General features: G+C 40.3%; 1 protein-coding gene across 2 annotated transcripts in view; it reads left to right on the forward strand.

Annotated features, from left to right (window-relative positions):
• Positions 1-328: 328 nt before the first annotated feature.
• IGF2BP3 (insulin like growth factor 2 mRNA binding protein 3) overlaps positions 329-14,222 on the forward strand; it is a 174,337-nt gene continuing 160,443 nt past the window's right edge. Inside the window, exons 1-2 of one of the 2 annotated variants that reach the window (XM_019497885.2) lie at positions 329-1,054; positions 2,001-2,061. In XM_019497885.2, coding sequence (XP_019353430.1) covers positions 880-1,054; positions 2,001-2,061 — 236 coding nt within the window. In that variant the 5' untranslated portion in view covers positions 329-879. The remainder of the gene's footprint in view (positions 1,055-2,000; positions 2,062-14,222) is intronic. The other variant, XM_006276980.4, reaches the window with a different exon arrangement.

Consider the following 14,222-nt stretch of genomic DNA (forward strand, 5'->3'; position numbering starts at 1 on the left):
ATTGTTGGCGAGCCCCCGGCCGCGGCGGCGCCGGGACACGCGGTCGGGCCCGGTGCGGCCACCTCCGGCCCCGCCGGCCAGCTCCGGACTTGTCCCGGGCGGCCTTCCGGCGGCGCTGCTTGAGGCGCGGGTCCCTCACGTGAGGCGCTGATTTGTAGTTTGAACACGTGGCTCATTCAAAAAGCCGGAATATTCAAGTCCTTTTTCTCCCTCTCCCGCCCGGCCCGGCCCGGCCCGGCTCCTCCCCGGGGCTCGCTACGGCTCCCCGGCGGAGGGGCGGCGCCTGCCTGCGCGGCGTGTGACACCGCCAGAGCCCGCCCGCCGCCGCCGCGGCCCGGAGGGGCTGGGGGCGAGACAAAAAAAGTAGTTTCCCCCGCTCCTTCCTCCTCGCCGAGCCGCGCCGCGCCGCGCCGCCATCCCGCTGCCGGGGCGGGCTGCGCACCCGCCCGCGCCCAGCCGCCCCCGCGACTCCGATTTGGTTACAGCGAGGTTTTTTTTTACCCCCCGAGAGAGACGCTCGGAACCGGGGGGTGCGGGGGTGGGAGGGACGAGGCTGCAGCTCGGGCTTTTTTCCCCTCTCCCCTCGCTCGCTCGCTCTCTCTCCCTCGCCTCCATCGCACTGCACATCCCCGCCGCCCGCCCGCCCGCCCGCCCGCCCCCGGCCCGGCCCGGCCCGGCCCGGCCCCCGGCGGCGCTGCTGCTGGTGGCGGTTCCTCGCCCGGTGATTATTTCTCGTTGCAAAGAACGAAAAAAAAAAAAAAAAAGAAAAGCAATCCCCCCCTCCCGCGCAAAAAACCCCAACACGACAACAAACCCCAAGCAAGCCCTGACCCGAGCAGAGCCGGGACTGGCCGCCGCGCCCGGGTATCGGCCGGGAAAATGAACAAGCTGTACATCGGCAACCTGGGCGAGAGCGTCGGCGCCCCAGACCTCGAGAGCCTCTTTAAGGACTCCAAGATCCCGCTCGCCGGCCCGTTCCTCGTCAAGGCGGGCTACGCCTTCGTGGACTGCCCCGATGAGAGCTGGGCGATGAAGGCCATCGAGGCACTTTCAGGTGAGCCGCCCCCCTCCCCACCACGCGGCCCCGGGCCTGCGGGCAGCGGCGAGCCCCGGGCAGGGGTGGGCGAGGCGCCACAGGCAGCCCCCCTCCCCCCGCGGCCGCCTGGGCCCAGCCGCCTCCTTCCCTCCGCGCTGCGGCTGCCGGGCTAGCCCGCGGCGGGGGGGCGGGGGGCGGCCTCCGCGCCGGTGCCCCGTGAGGGAGCCGGCGCGCGGAAACTTTGGCGGGGAAAGCAGCGGCGCCGGGAGGGTCGCGGTCGGGGTCGGGCCCGGCGCGGCGCGGCGGCGTTGCGCTGCGCTCGGCTTGATTTCGCTTTCCCTTTGGCTCCTTCCCGCGGCCGCCGCCCCCTGCCCGGCCCGGCCCGGCCCGTTTCCGCGCGAGGTGCCGCTCGGGGCGCGTGGGGCCGCCTCGACCCCTCGCAAGCCCCTTGCCTGCCGCCCACGGGGACGGCGCCCCGAGGCCTTTCGCCCGGGCAGGCGAGGCGGAGCGGGGAGCGAGCGGCTGCACACCCCCCTGCACCGCTGCCAGTCGCTCCTGTTCCCTCTCCCTCAGCCCCAGTGGCCTCATCCTCTCTTCAGGGGGAGCTGTGTGTGTCACACACGTACACATGGGCACACAAACCTTTCTCACATCCCTTTGAGAAAGGGCTGGCCCCCACTCCCAGCACCCCCCTCTCAAGCAGCCTCTTTCATTTGTCTCTCCGGGCAAGGCTCTTGCTCCAGGAACCCTTTAAAAGTCCATCCTTCCAGCTTGCTGTATGTTGTAGCTTGCCACCATGCTGCTGCTTCCAGGAGTTGTTCGTGAATGAGCTAACATGTTGCACTCTCGATTTCCTGTGGTATCTTCTCGTGCCACCGATTCAGTTTAGGAGGAGGTGGGGAAGGGGAAGACCCTCCACCCCCAATGGCCCACTAAAATCCATTTTCTTTTGTTGCCTTTGCAGGTAAAGTGGAACTGCATGGGAAACTCATAGAAGTTGAACATTCAGTCCCTAAGAGACAACGGTAATTTCTTGTTTCTTTTCTTTTTTCTTTTTGGTCTCACTTAGCCTACCAGAGCAAAAAAACCCAACCCCATCCCCCCAGTGTAAAACAAACACAAAAAATCTTGGGTTTGTGTTTGCCTGCCTTGTGGATAAATGAACTGCTTGCTTAAACATGTGCATGCATGCTGCACCGCTCCTCACCTCTCCCAAAAAACCCCAAACCAGACAAAAACCCCAAAGCATTCTACTATCAAGAACATTGTAAGAATCAGAGCCTCTTCTTTAACTGGCCTGCAGTAAAATGCAAGCTTTTTGTGAAAGAGGGGGTTGTGATCAAATTAAACGATTATTACCATTTTTAAATGTAAAGCCCCTGAGAAGAGTTAAATGTTGGGCGTTAGCAGGAAATGGAATGGGATGTTTTGAATCATATAACGGACAGCACACGAGCTTTGCTCCCAACAAGAAAAAGCATCTTGTAAATATGCTGGTATCAAATCTTTGATTCTGCCATGTTGGAATGCACAGTATTTGCTACTTGTGTAGCATCAGCTTCATCTGTATTTAAGAAGGGATTTTTTTTTTGGTTATGTTTTGATCTGGCATCTACAGACATGAGGAGGAAACTGGTGTCTCCCCAGGGAAGCCAGGATATATGCATCCTTTATATGTGTTTACAATTCTTTTTTTTCAAAATGATTGCTTCAGGGCTCAGTAGTTTGAAATTTCGTGGGCCTAATGTGAAGGAGCAACACTCAGACTCTTAATGCAAATCAGTGGACCACTTTTATAGTGGCTATAGCAGTTCAGTCTGCCTCTTTCATAAATGTTTAGATTGTAGTGGGCTCCAGGTTTCTAGAGAGTAATACTAAAATAGATCAAACTTTCCACGTGCTTGCTCCTGACCTCCATTACGCAGACAGGCATACTTCTGAGATTAAATTATTTCACTTAAAAAGGCATGTCTGACAAGTACACGTTTATTTAGAAAATACTATCTTTTTAATCAATTGATTTAAAAAGATGCAAGTAATAGTTGCTTTATTGTTGGAAATCTAATCGTGGGATTTTGAAAATTTAAAAGTTAAATCTTTATTCAGCATTGAAGGGAAACTTCAGAAAGTATGGTGGTGGGACTGTGTTGATCTAATGCTAGCAGGAAACAAAATCTTTTAGATGTGTGTGTATGGCATATTAGTCCTTTTAGTTTGACATTTTTTTTCCTTTGGAGAGTAACATGTATGTAGCCTTTATTGTTTGTCATGCAGGACATGTTTAACTTCAGTTTACAATAGAATACATTCAGCTCTTTCACTATATAATGATTTAAGTATTATGTATGGTTAAAATATTGTTAGATTTAAATCAAAATGCAGTGCACATGTAAGGATTGATCAATTTCAAAATTGCATTCCAGTCTTTATAGTTTAATCTGGCAATTAAATTGTAAACAGACATTTATTAATCTCTACACATAATTAAGTGTACTGATGTTTACAGTACTGTAAACAAATTGATTTTGTGCTCCCAAAGTAAACATTATTATGTTTAGAAAATCTTTTCTATATCATTGTTTAGTGTTCAAATGTATAGTTTTCCTGTTCTTATAGAGTTCAGCGGGGAGAATAAAAACATGTTCCTCATGTGGGTATAGTGTGTGCTCATATTTTTATGGGCTGACCCTATTAAAAATATACTTTATTTTATGTCTGTAGTCCCCTGGAGGGAATGTTATGCTGAACTTAATGTTAACATTTTGAGAGATGTTGCATGGTTACAATGTTTAATTATATTTGCATTTTTCCAAATAATTAGTTAGTAAACCCCTGGTATTGTTTAATCTGCAAGCCATATTTAATAAATATCTCTCATCAGTGCAATGTGGTTAAGAATGTTTTTGGAATAGTTCAGGTGGGACCTGTTTGAAATTTTAGAAATTCAGTATTTTTTTAAGTACCATCCATGATAGAAGCCTGTTGAAAATTAATTCAGTAACTTCTATGTTAAAAGTTGCTTTCCTTTCAAAAGTGTGCAGAACTTCCCTTATGCCAACTCAGCAATTTAGGATGTCCCCTCCCTTCACTCATTGCTTACTGGTTATATATCCAGAGTGACTAGCTATCTTGTAAAAAGTAAAGGCTTCAAATGTTGAATTAGTTAGCTAACTTGGAAAGATACTTATTTTTGTGTGTTCGGAATATGCCTTTAAAAAAAAACCTGATGTATTTAAAAGGCTGATGGCAAATAGAGCTAGTAATGAGATTTCTGTGGGGAGTCTTCTGTGTGGTGATTAGAGGCCCACCTAATTTGTTGGTATGTAGAAAGTCTAGATTCAGTTTTCCATGGAGCCCAGCTTGCTGGTGTGGTGTGATTTGGTTTTCTTAGCTGAATATCACAGGAAAGAAAATTACGTGGGTATTGGTTAAGCCTTTCTTTTAGCAGAAGTGTACTATTAACAGGTTTGGTCAGATGAGGTAACTTTTGCTGCTGTTCTTATGAAGTATGTGTGTAGTACTTCAAAATTATTCATCATACTGGATTGACCTCCCACATTGCTGCCTGGGGAGTTCCTACTCAATTTATTAATCCAGTTTAAAAAAATGCATTTTTAACAGGATATGCATATTAATGTTTACAAACAGTTTTCTTATATAGTCTTTTACCCCCTTCATCCCCAGATAATGAGGCCATGTATTAAGGGTGGGGGTCCTCTGTATCCTTATGTTGTAGGGAGGGTGAAAAAGTGTGGTTACTTAGGGCTGCTATAAAACTGAATTGAGTCCAGAAGACCAATCATTGTAAACTGAGCTTGATTTGTTATTCAAAATGAAATTCTTAGGCCAGGAGTCACTGCATTCCAACCCTTGTTGGGAGGTTTGGATATGTGGGCACACCCACATCTGCAAAAAATACCTTTATACCTGCTGTGAGAGGATGATGCTGTAGGACAGTCCTTGAAGCATTAAAAGACATGCGACTACAAATTGAAAGAGGGAGGCCTAGTTCATGTTTTGGAGAACTGTTGTGGGGGAGGTACAAACTAGTTAATAAGCCAAAAGTTGGTTCTTGACTGACTTCTGAAATCTCAAGAGCATGTGAAAGGAATGTAGAATTTCTGCATTCAGACCTTTATGAATTGTGGAAGGCTGTTGCAATATTTAGAGGTTTAGGTCACTCAATTCAAAACTTGGAGAAGGCATTGTAAAAATTTTGAATGCTAATTATACTTCTGAAAAGAATGCAGTGTTGTTAGTCATGATCACCGCTTCATATTCATTCTATTCTTGAGGCACAAAAATGCAGTAAGGAGTGATAAATACATCTGCATGTTATGTTTTACAGATGAACTCTTTAGGTAGTCTCTTACTGTGATCCAAGAGCAGCTGGTATCTACTAGGGCAATGTACATGCTGCAATCTGATTATTCAAACAGCACTGATGTCGCTTGTGTGATGGGCAGTTTAGCTTAGTGGTGGGGGAGGGTAGTGCTAACACTAGCCACCTGGGGTGGCATGTTGAGCCAGCCCTTAAAGATTGGTTCTTGTAAATTAAATAGACTTTTCTTCACCTAAAATTAAAATCTGCTTTACTTCATAGAAAACTTGCTCTGATTCCCTTTTTAGGAGGTTGAAATGTGTAATGCCTGAGTTCTGGTTAACTGTGAGGGATGTTTTAGTTGGGAGGCAAGGCACTGTCCTACCTCTGACTGCCTTGCTTCATATTTCAAAATAGGTGCAGCAAATTCCTTCTTTGAGTGGTGTGTGTATGTGTGGCCTCTCTTTTTGTGGGTGGGGGAGTAATAAAGTATTGTGGGTAGGCCAGAATGCTTTTTAATGGAGCATTTTGTTCCTTAATAAATTTATTACAGGGACCTACGTTTTTTAATTAGTTGAGGTTTGGGTGAAGTTTGGTTTTGAAAGAGAGAGAAATTTTTCTTTAGGTGGAAAAAAGACCCCCTGGTTAGTGATATGCAGATTAATTTCAAGCTGTTGGTTACGCATTAAAACTTGTATACCTAGGTTAATTTTAATACAAATAGGATGTGTGTGTCTGGGATCTGGGGAGAAATGGCTTATTGTCTAAAATGCTTGTGTGAGCTCCCCATGGTGGCTAAGTAATCTAAGCAGTCAGATTTTTAGTTAATGACAGTACTCCGGATTTTGTTTTGAAATAACATGGGCCTCTAAAGTAAGGGAAAAATAGGCAGATGTTAGTAAACTCATACCTAAATGTGTAAAATTGAAGTACAGACCATTGCTATTTTTATGGACATATTCATGCTCTCTTTGTGACTGAATATGTAATATGGCTCATACTTGAGTGAGAATCTGTTGCAAGAATTAGGAGTCAAAAGTTCTGCCTAGCAGTCCTGCTTCTCTGTCAGGTTTTATTCAGATAGGAACAGAAAACTCTAAGCAAGTTTATTAATAGGAATGGTGGAAAACCTCAATCTGGCCAGTTATGGCTACCTGTGCATGCAGCAAGTTGTTATAGTGGGTAGGAATTATGGTTTGCGGAGTTGGTGGAGACTTGATTTGAGAAGATACGAGTTGCTTAGCATGCATCTTTTTCACAGCAAGTTTCTTTTATAGCGGCCCTTTAAAATAAGTCTGATTCATTTCTCTCATATTAAATTACTTTTTAGACTAAAAATCCCAATATATTCTCCTTCAGGAAGTAGACCCTAAATTCTGTTCAGGCAATGGCAAATGTTCATAATTTTAAGTAATTGTAATAAAAGGACTAAAAGTATGGTCAGGAAATGGTTAATTGGATCCCCCCCCCCCCCCCCCCCCATGCAGTTGGAACACCTGAAAGGTGTAGCAATGCTTTACACATGAAGGTATTGCTTGAGATGTTTCAGAAGTTTGACATTTGTTGTAGCATGCAGTAACCTACTTCTTAAATTATACTTTTCATAGAGACCACACTATTCCAGTACTTTGGATTATTCCTTGGCTTCCAGTTAGCTTCTAGGTCAAGATTTTATGTTGCTTTTGACGTGCCCTAATGGGTTTCTGACTTCATTTAGAAAGCTCTTTTTTTTTCTCTCTGATCTGCCTTTCGTAATTAAAAAAAATAAAAGCATATAAATCTAGTTTAAAAGTGTGGGGGCTGGTGGCCGAGTATCTTTGGTGTGCGTACTCACCTCTGAAACTTGCTCCCGTCAGTGGTCCAAAATCAAATGTTGAGAGCTTCCCTTCCCACTTTCTTGGGCTTTTGATAAGGTAGCGTGTGAATATTGGTTAGAGATTGTATTGTCATGATTCCTTCTTGGACAACAATAGTAGGATGGGTGCAGTAGATTATTGTTGTTTCATGGCTTGTTCTTATTGTATGAGCCCTCAGATCATGGATTGAGCATTCTAAAAATAGAAAATAAATAATTGAAATTTGGTACATATTATTAGATGTCATGAAGCATAAATCAGGAAAGTAGCTTCTCACTTTTCTAGAGGAGGCATAGAGAAAAAAATTGCAGAGTAAATGTAAATCTTATTCAAGCAAATCATAATTTCCAAAAAAAGTCAATATATTCCTTATATTTTGTGCTGTCTAGATTTGTTGGCATAAAAATCTATTTGCCTACCTATTTGCCAGTCTTTTTTTTAAGATGCCAAATATGTCTAAAGTGATGTCTGGTTAAATTTGACTAGTTTGCTGTTTGAAAACTGGTCTGAAAATTTCAAAACATTGTTTTTTAATTTTTTGGGGGGAGGGGGGGAACTGGATCTGTTAGCTGGAATATTTAGAAAGTTATGAATAAACCTGAATTCAAGGGTCTGCTAGTAATTCCCTGCATCCCTCCCCCCTTGCTCTTGCCCTATCTGGCCTTCCAGCCTGAAGGTTTTTTTGTATGAGCTGTCTTTTGGCTCTCTAAACACAGTTTTGTAAAGGAGCTTTGGTTTGTAATAGAATGTCACGAGTTTTGATACTGGTGACTGTGGTGAGCTGGCCTTGCAATTGTAGTAATTCACCAATTGCCATCCACCTGCCCATTTAGTGTCACTTCAGGGGTAGATATTACTTCTCTCCACCGCATCTATTGATGTGACCCAATTGTCTTCTGAATACTCCTTGAGTATATACTTTGATTTCACTTTTGAAAAGTTAAAATCCTTTACTTGCACCTTTTTTTTTTTTGCTGTTGTTATTTACCCTATTAGTGCTTTAGGCTTCTCTGTCCCAATTCCTTTACGTTGTAGCATTTGTAGATCTCTGCCTACATAATAATAAATTATTGTACATTACCGGGTTTTTACACCTATAATATTTTACTGGCAACAAATTATGATGAACATCCTCTTTACAGGGGAATTCTATTAAAATAGAAACTTAAGTATAAACTGACACTAGCATGCTGCTATACTATTGTCACTTTGGTAAACTAGTTTCCTGTTCAAATCATTATGATGAGAAAGGTCTGAAACCCAGAAAACAAGGTAATTTATCTGCTATGTAGCCTTAGTTAAGAATCTTGTATATCTCCCTTTCTGTTGGCATAGAAACTCTTGTTAGATGTCACTTCTTTATTTAAGGCACATTGGGACATAATCAACTAAAATGGCTTTTTTTGTAAAGCTGTTTTATGACTATATTTAATAGATCAAAATAAAGAGTAATTGCTGCTAACACTTACAACTTCTTCCTCAATAGAGGCCCGTTATATGTTTTCATGAAGTCATTTTCTTAATTTATGGTTTTACCCAAAGATTAGTTCCAACTTTTTCAGATAGGAAGTTAAATACTGAAAGGAACATGTTCCTATGGCCAAACTTCAAATGGGAGGAGGGCAAAGATGCCTGCTTCCATTTTACAATTTTTAGCGGCTGTGATCATTTCAATATACTAATATTTTACATAATAACTGTAATATAAGCTAATATACAGAAAGTTCAAATAAAATGCTTTGTTAACAAGTTCTTGTCACAATAAACAGATTGCAGTTTAAGATTAAAATGCTTAAAATATCTGAAGAATTTTCAAAATACTCAAGTATCTTTAATAGTAATACATTTGAATAGAATTGGAGCTGTGTGTTCATTTTTGAAAGATTAATTTTTCATGCTTAGCTGAACACTATCCTAAAATATGAAAGTTTACCTTGTATCCAAAACCTTTTTCCCATTTTTGGAAATAGGTAATTTCTATTGTGTTGGTAACTTACTTTTCAAATTGAAATGAGTTTGTACATATAGCTAGAGCTCAGGAGTGAGGAAATATTCGAGTGCAAACTGGAACTCTCATTGGCATGAACCTCCATTTACAGCATTTGGTAAATAAAAAGATTTCACTGTAAGAGTCTTTGGACAGGTGGTGAACTTGGTTTTAGTTGTGTTCACAAAACATATCTAAAGTGTTGGCCTAAATCACTGTTTAGAGTGTGACATTAAAAATAACTGGATTTGGATTTACTTTAACAGTCTGCTTTTATGGTATAAGAAAGGTATTCCAACCTATTGTGCATAAGTAGAAGAAGAAGACTGGTTAAGAGAAGGGGAAACTTTAAAGAGATTACTGTAAGTCTCATTGGGGGCCTAGTAATGTAAATCTTTTTCACTCGATTTAAATACATAGGACCTCTTGAAGGGGCTGGGGGGTGTTCATCAAGAGCAGGTTTGGAGAATGGCATCCAAAATTTGGAATAGTAACTGTGCAAATGGCCTAGCTCGGGTAACCTGACTTCCATTAAGTTAAAAGAAATTCAAACACAAAACAAAAAGAAAAAAAAAGACATTTAAGTTCATTTTCAGTTAACTTACAAATATTTAGGATTATTTAGTGCACATGCTCTCAAGGCTTTTTAAATGTTAAGCCAACATGCTAGTTGTTATACATAATTTACATTTCACTCCCCACACCCTACACTCTTCCCCCTTCCTCCAAGTCCTTTTAGGAGAAATTCAAAACAGATGACTAAATTCTGGGGATATTCCTTAAAGGGAACATTTTTTAATCAGTTTGCTTGATGACAATTTCTTCAGTCACTTAAACTATGATATTTAAAATTTGTTATGTAAATTACTACAAAACTTGTTATATGAATGACTACTCTTAACTTGTGGGATAATTCTGGTGGAAATGACTGAAGAGCAAATTTTCAGAGAAGTCTCTCTAACTGTGTGACTGTTTCATGGTAACTGTTATGGCAGTAACGGTTATGAGACTGAAATGATGCAAGGAAACTTCAGAAATCTGTCCTTAGAATCATATTTTTTTTCTCTTTTGAAGTTGCCTTCCAGATGTCTAGCTTGATGACATAACAAGGAAAGAGAAACTGCAAAGTACTTTTGTGGTGGTCTCTTGCTAATGTAAAATAGGATTCTATAAAGAATATCTAAGTTTATGCAGTGTATCCTTGCTAGCCAATTTGGGGATCTTGTTAAGAACACAATGCACATATTGTCTTCTTTGTAGAAAATGTAATATTATTGGGTGGAGAGAGAGCTGTTAGCTTTGAAATTGGACTGTTGAAAATGTTTCAGTACCAGAAGTATATGTAACATGATTGGTTATGTTGAATCTTGGTGATGAGGCTTGCTTCTTGGTAAAAAGTGTGCTTTAAATCGGGGACGATTAAATATGACACACTAGATGGACCCAATGCAGTGCCATGTCCTTCAGCTTGTGGGGTTACCCATGGGTATGGAAATCTGGCAGTCTTTAATTGCCTAGGAGCCATGGCAATTAATGCTGCCATTGCTCATCCTGCTGCCAAATCTCCGAACCTATGGGGAGCCTTGCATTCTGGATTGGGCCCATGGACCAACTCTGCGTCACTTATCCAGCCTGCGGGGCTTGATATGGCAGACTCCAGGTTATTCTCTTTTTTAAAATGTTTGTCCACCTTTCCTGGGTACATGGTATGATAAAAAAGAAATAAAAGCTACCGTTCTTAAGAGATACCTGTTGCTAGAAAGCTGAATGACATGGCACTGCACTGGGTCCATCCAATGTGTCACATTTAATCGTCTCTGATTTAAAGCACATTTTATTAAGTATTTCAGAATGTAGCACCAAAGGAAGCCATTTTTGATTAGCATGTGATTTGTTTAGCCAGCTGTGCTGAAGTTTTTAACCTAGGCTACCTATAGTAGAACCAGTAGTCTTTCTGTTGTGTTGGACATTTTAATAAACACGCCTAGATTCAGACTTACTTCATTAGATTAACTTGTTAGAAAAGTATGTAACTGGATACATGGTTTATAAATTTACTAGCAATTAAAATGAAGGGATGAGGTGTTCTAGAACAAAGCAAAAGTTATGGAATTTGATTTGATAATTCATATAAGACCAGTTAGGTGATTGCATTTTATGTAGATAATTTCCAGTTTATTTAAATTGATGTTTCTCTTAATCACTGAGGAATTTAATCCGTTTTTTCAAAGATTAAGTAGTAAAATGCTATAAAGAGGTCTTATTGCTAACACTGGCTCTTTGAAATGTGCATCAGAACATTTACTAGTGAATTAAAAATCCCTAAAATAAGATTGCCAAAATGATGTAAATACGGTATAAGAACTGAGGTTTTTTTATTATTGGTTCATTCACTGATCAAAACAAATTTGCTAAGCTGCAGTAGGCTTCCTTAGTCATTAGCGCAAATTTTAAAGTTCCAATGTAGTAACCTCAGTTAGGTTGTTTCTTATTTTGTGTGTGGGGGCAGTGTTTACCCAACAGCAAAATAAGAAATCCTTGTGCATAGTCTATCAAAAAAGCCATTTGTTTTGTTTTGGGTTTTATTTTTGTTTCTTGGGTTTTTTTGCTATGGAAATACCAAAATAGCTATTGTATTTTTTTTTTTTTTTTTACAGTAAACTGCTATTAAAACTGAATCACTAGTTGTATTATACCACATAGCTGAAAGGGGTACATTTTAAATTCAAAACACAAAACAGTGGAAAAGGCAAAAACAAATTAAGGTAATAATAAAGATAAATCTTCTGAAACTGCCTCACCCCTTCAGGTACTTAGCTGTTGGCTGTTAAAGATGTCAAGGTGTTTCTGTTAGCTTGTTAGAGTTAAAAATTGTCTTTAACAAATCCTTAAACCAATTCACATTGTTTTTCTTTGCTGCCTCTGTTCGTATCATTTGGTTTATGCTATTCATGTATTGCAGCAATGGTAATAACAGCATGTTCTGAATTAAATCCAGTGATTTATAACATGGATGCTGCTTGTGAGTGCATGATTGGTACTAGAAGTCCATCATCCCACTTGTGGCTAACCTTGGCATTCTGCTCCACAGCAGTGCTCTTTCAAAATGGTATTTGAAACAAACACCAGAGCTACTTTGACATCCGTCTAGCTAATGAAGGCAAGCTTGAAATTGTTTGTTGCCATATGTTTGTCTAGGAGCTTTGCTTATTAACTTTTCTTGCATTATTATAATCACTTTGGGTGGTATCTTAGGAAGGTTGAGCATGTAAAGATACTGTCATTGAAGGATGTGCTATGGTGACTTGACATGTCACCATAGCACATCCTTGTAGTCTTAGAGTTATTAACGAAGAAATGGCTTATAGTCTAGTTTTCCAAAAACCACTGGGATCAATAATTAGAATTGGGCAAGATAAAGTTCTTATAAATGTTCAGTTAAGGAGAACTTTGGTTGGTTTAAAGGGGTTGTACAGATGACCTGACCTGTTTGTTCCCTCTAACATCTAGTGCTGTGAAATTCCCCTGCATTCTGTGGGTAATGTGCACATGTTTATAAACTATTTATTTTATTTGATAAACCACTTTGAAGCAATTTCTGTGTCTTGGGATTCATGATAGCTTTAGTTCCGCCTATTGTTTCTAGTCTGATTCTTGCTGTCTTGATTAGTATTCAATATGAGTTGGTATCCAATGGACTCCTGAAATTGTTTGTTGAAGGCTTTTTTTAATGAAAACCAGTGTACAGATTGGACAGTGAAGTGTGATGATTTCATGCTTGAATGTTTGATAGTTTCTAACATCACACTTTTCTTTGCCTTGATCTAGTTTTTTTCTCTTGTCCTTAATAGCTTTATTTCAATGTTTCAAGGAATTCCTGATGGCAGGTCATAACCAATTTAAAGTTAAGGTCAATAGCTAACTTTTTAAAATTATGAAACTGTTGTGCTTATCTCACTACACCAATGTAGGGTTCTATTTTATGGGAAATGATAGGATACAATTATTTTATCCTATTGCTCGGGCAAATAATATCTAACTTGAGCAACTCCAGTATAATGGGGTAAAACCGTGTTGGGTAATTGACCAAAGGAAATGTTACTGGTGTGCAATGGTACAATTCCATGCCACATATGGACTAGGTTTTTAATTCTGTACTGGTGTGGTTTTTAAAATGGGGTGGAATAGTTGTTAGTAATATGCATTGTGTGCCCAGTTTGGTTAGTAAGCAATCAGCAAATAAAATGGTATGCATTTGAAACCTTATAATAAGTTCTAAGCTAACTAGTACCAACATAACAAATATGGTTATGCTATAAATTAAACTAAAGATCAGTGAAAATGTTCATCTTCACCAGGATGCATCGAACATGCAGATATGTTCGAGCATAATAATGAGGAGCATAGTAATCTGATTATTTAATAGTATGTTCTAAATTTACAGTGATCATAATGCTAAGAATACTGTGATTTTAACCATTGTTGAAGGCTGTGAACATTTTATGGTTTTGAGGACAAATACATAAAAGTAAAATAGGTAATAAATAACTTTGGGAGATGATGTGTATAGCTGAATATAGGATTTTGGTGTTACTTTTTAACCCCCCCTCCCAATCACTGGATAAGAACCTCCCCCCCTCCCCCTCCACACACTGTATGCTTACAGGTGTACTATAACATGAGTTGCTTTTATGAATGCTACCTTTAAAACTAACGTAAAAGTAATTATAAAGTGTTGCAGAGATTAAATTTTGTGAACTTCAGAATTTCAGTTGCACTGTGATATGTATCCTCGAATAAAATAAAATCTCCTATTTGAGACTTTTTATTAGGTCTCATGTAAATGATCAGTGAACATGTTTATAATTCCTTTAGCATATAGGACTGTTTTAAGCCTGTGGGCACTAAACAAAGTTTATGCAAGTAAAATACAAAAATTAAAGGCCTAAGTTAAAATTCCATTTTGGAATTACTATGACGTAAACATTTTGAATTAAATCTTCAGAAGAACATGGGTTGGGA

The sequence above is a fragment of the Alligator mississippiensis genome, chromosome 5, assembly GCF_030867095.1.
Source record: "Alligator mississippiensis isolate rAllMis1 chromosome 5, rAllMis1, whole genome shotgun sequence".
NCBI lineage: Eukaryota > Metazoa > Chordata > Crocodylia > Alligatoridae > Alligator > Alligator mississippiensis.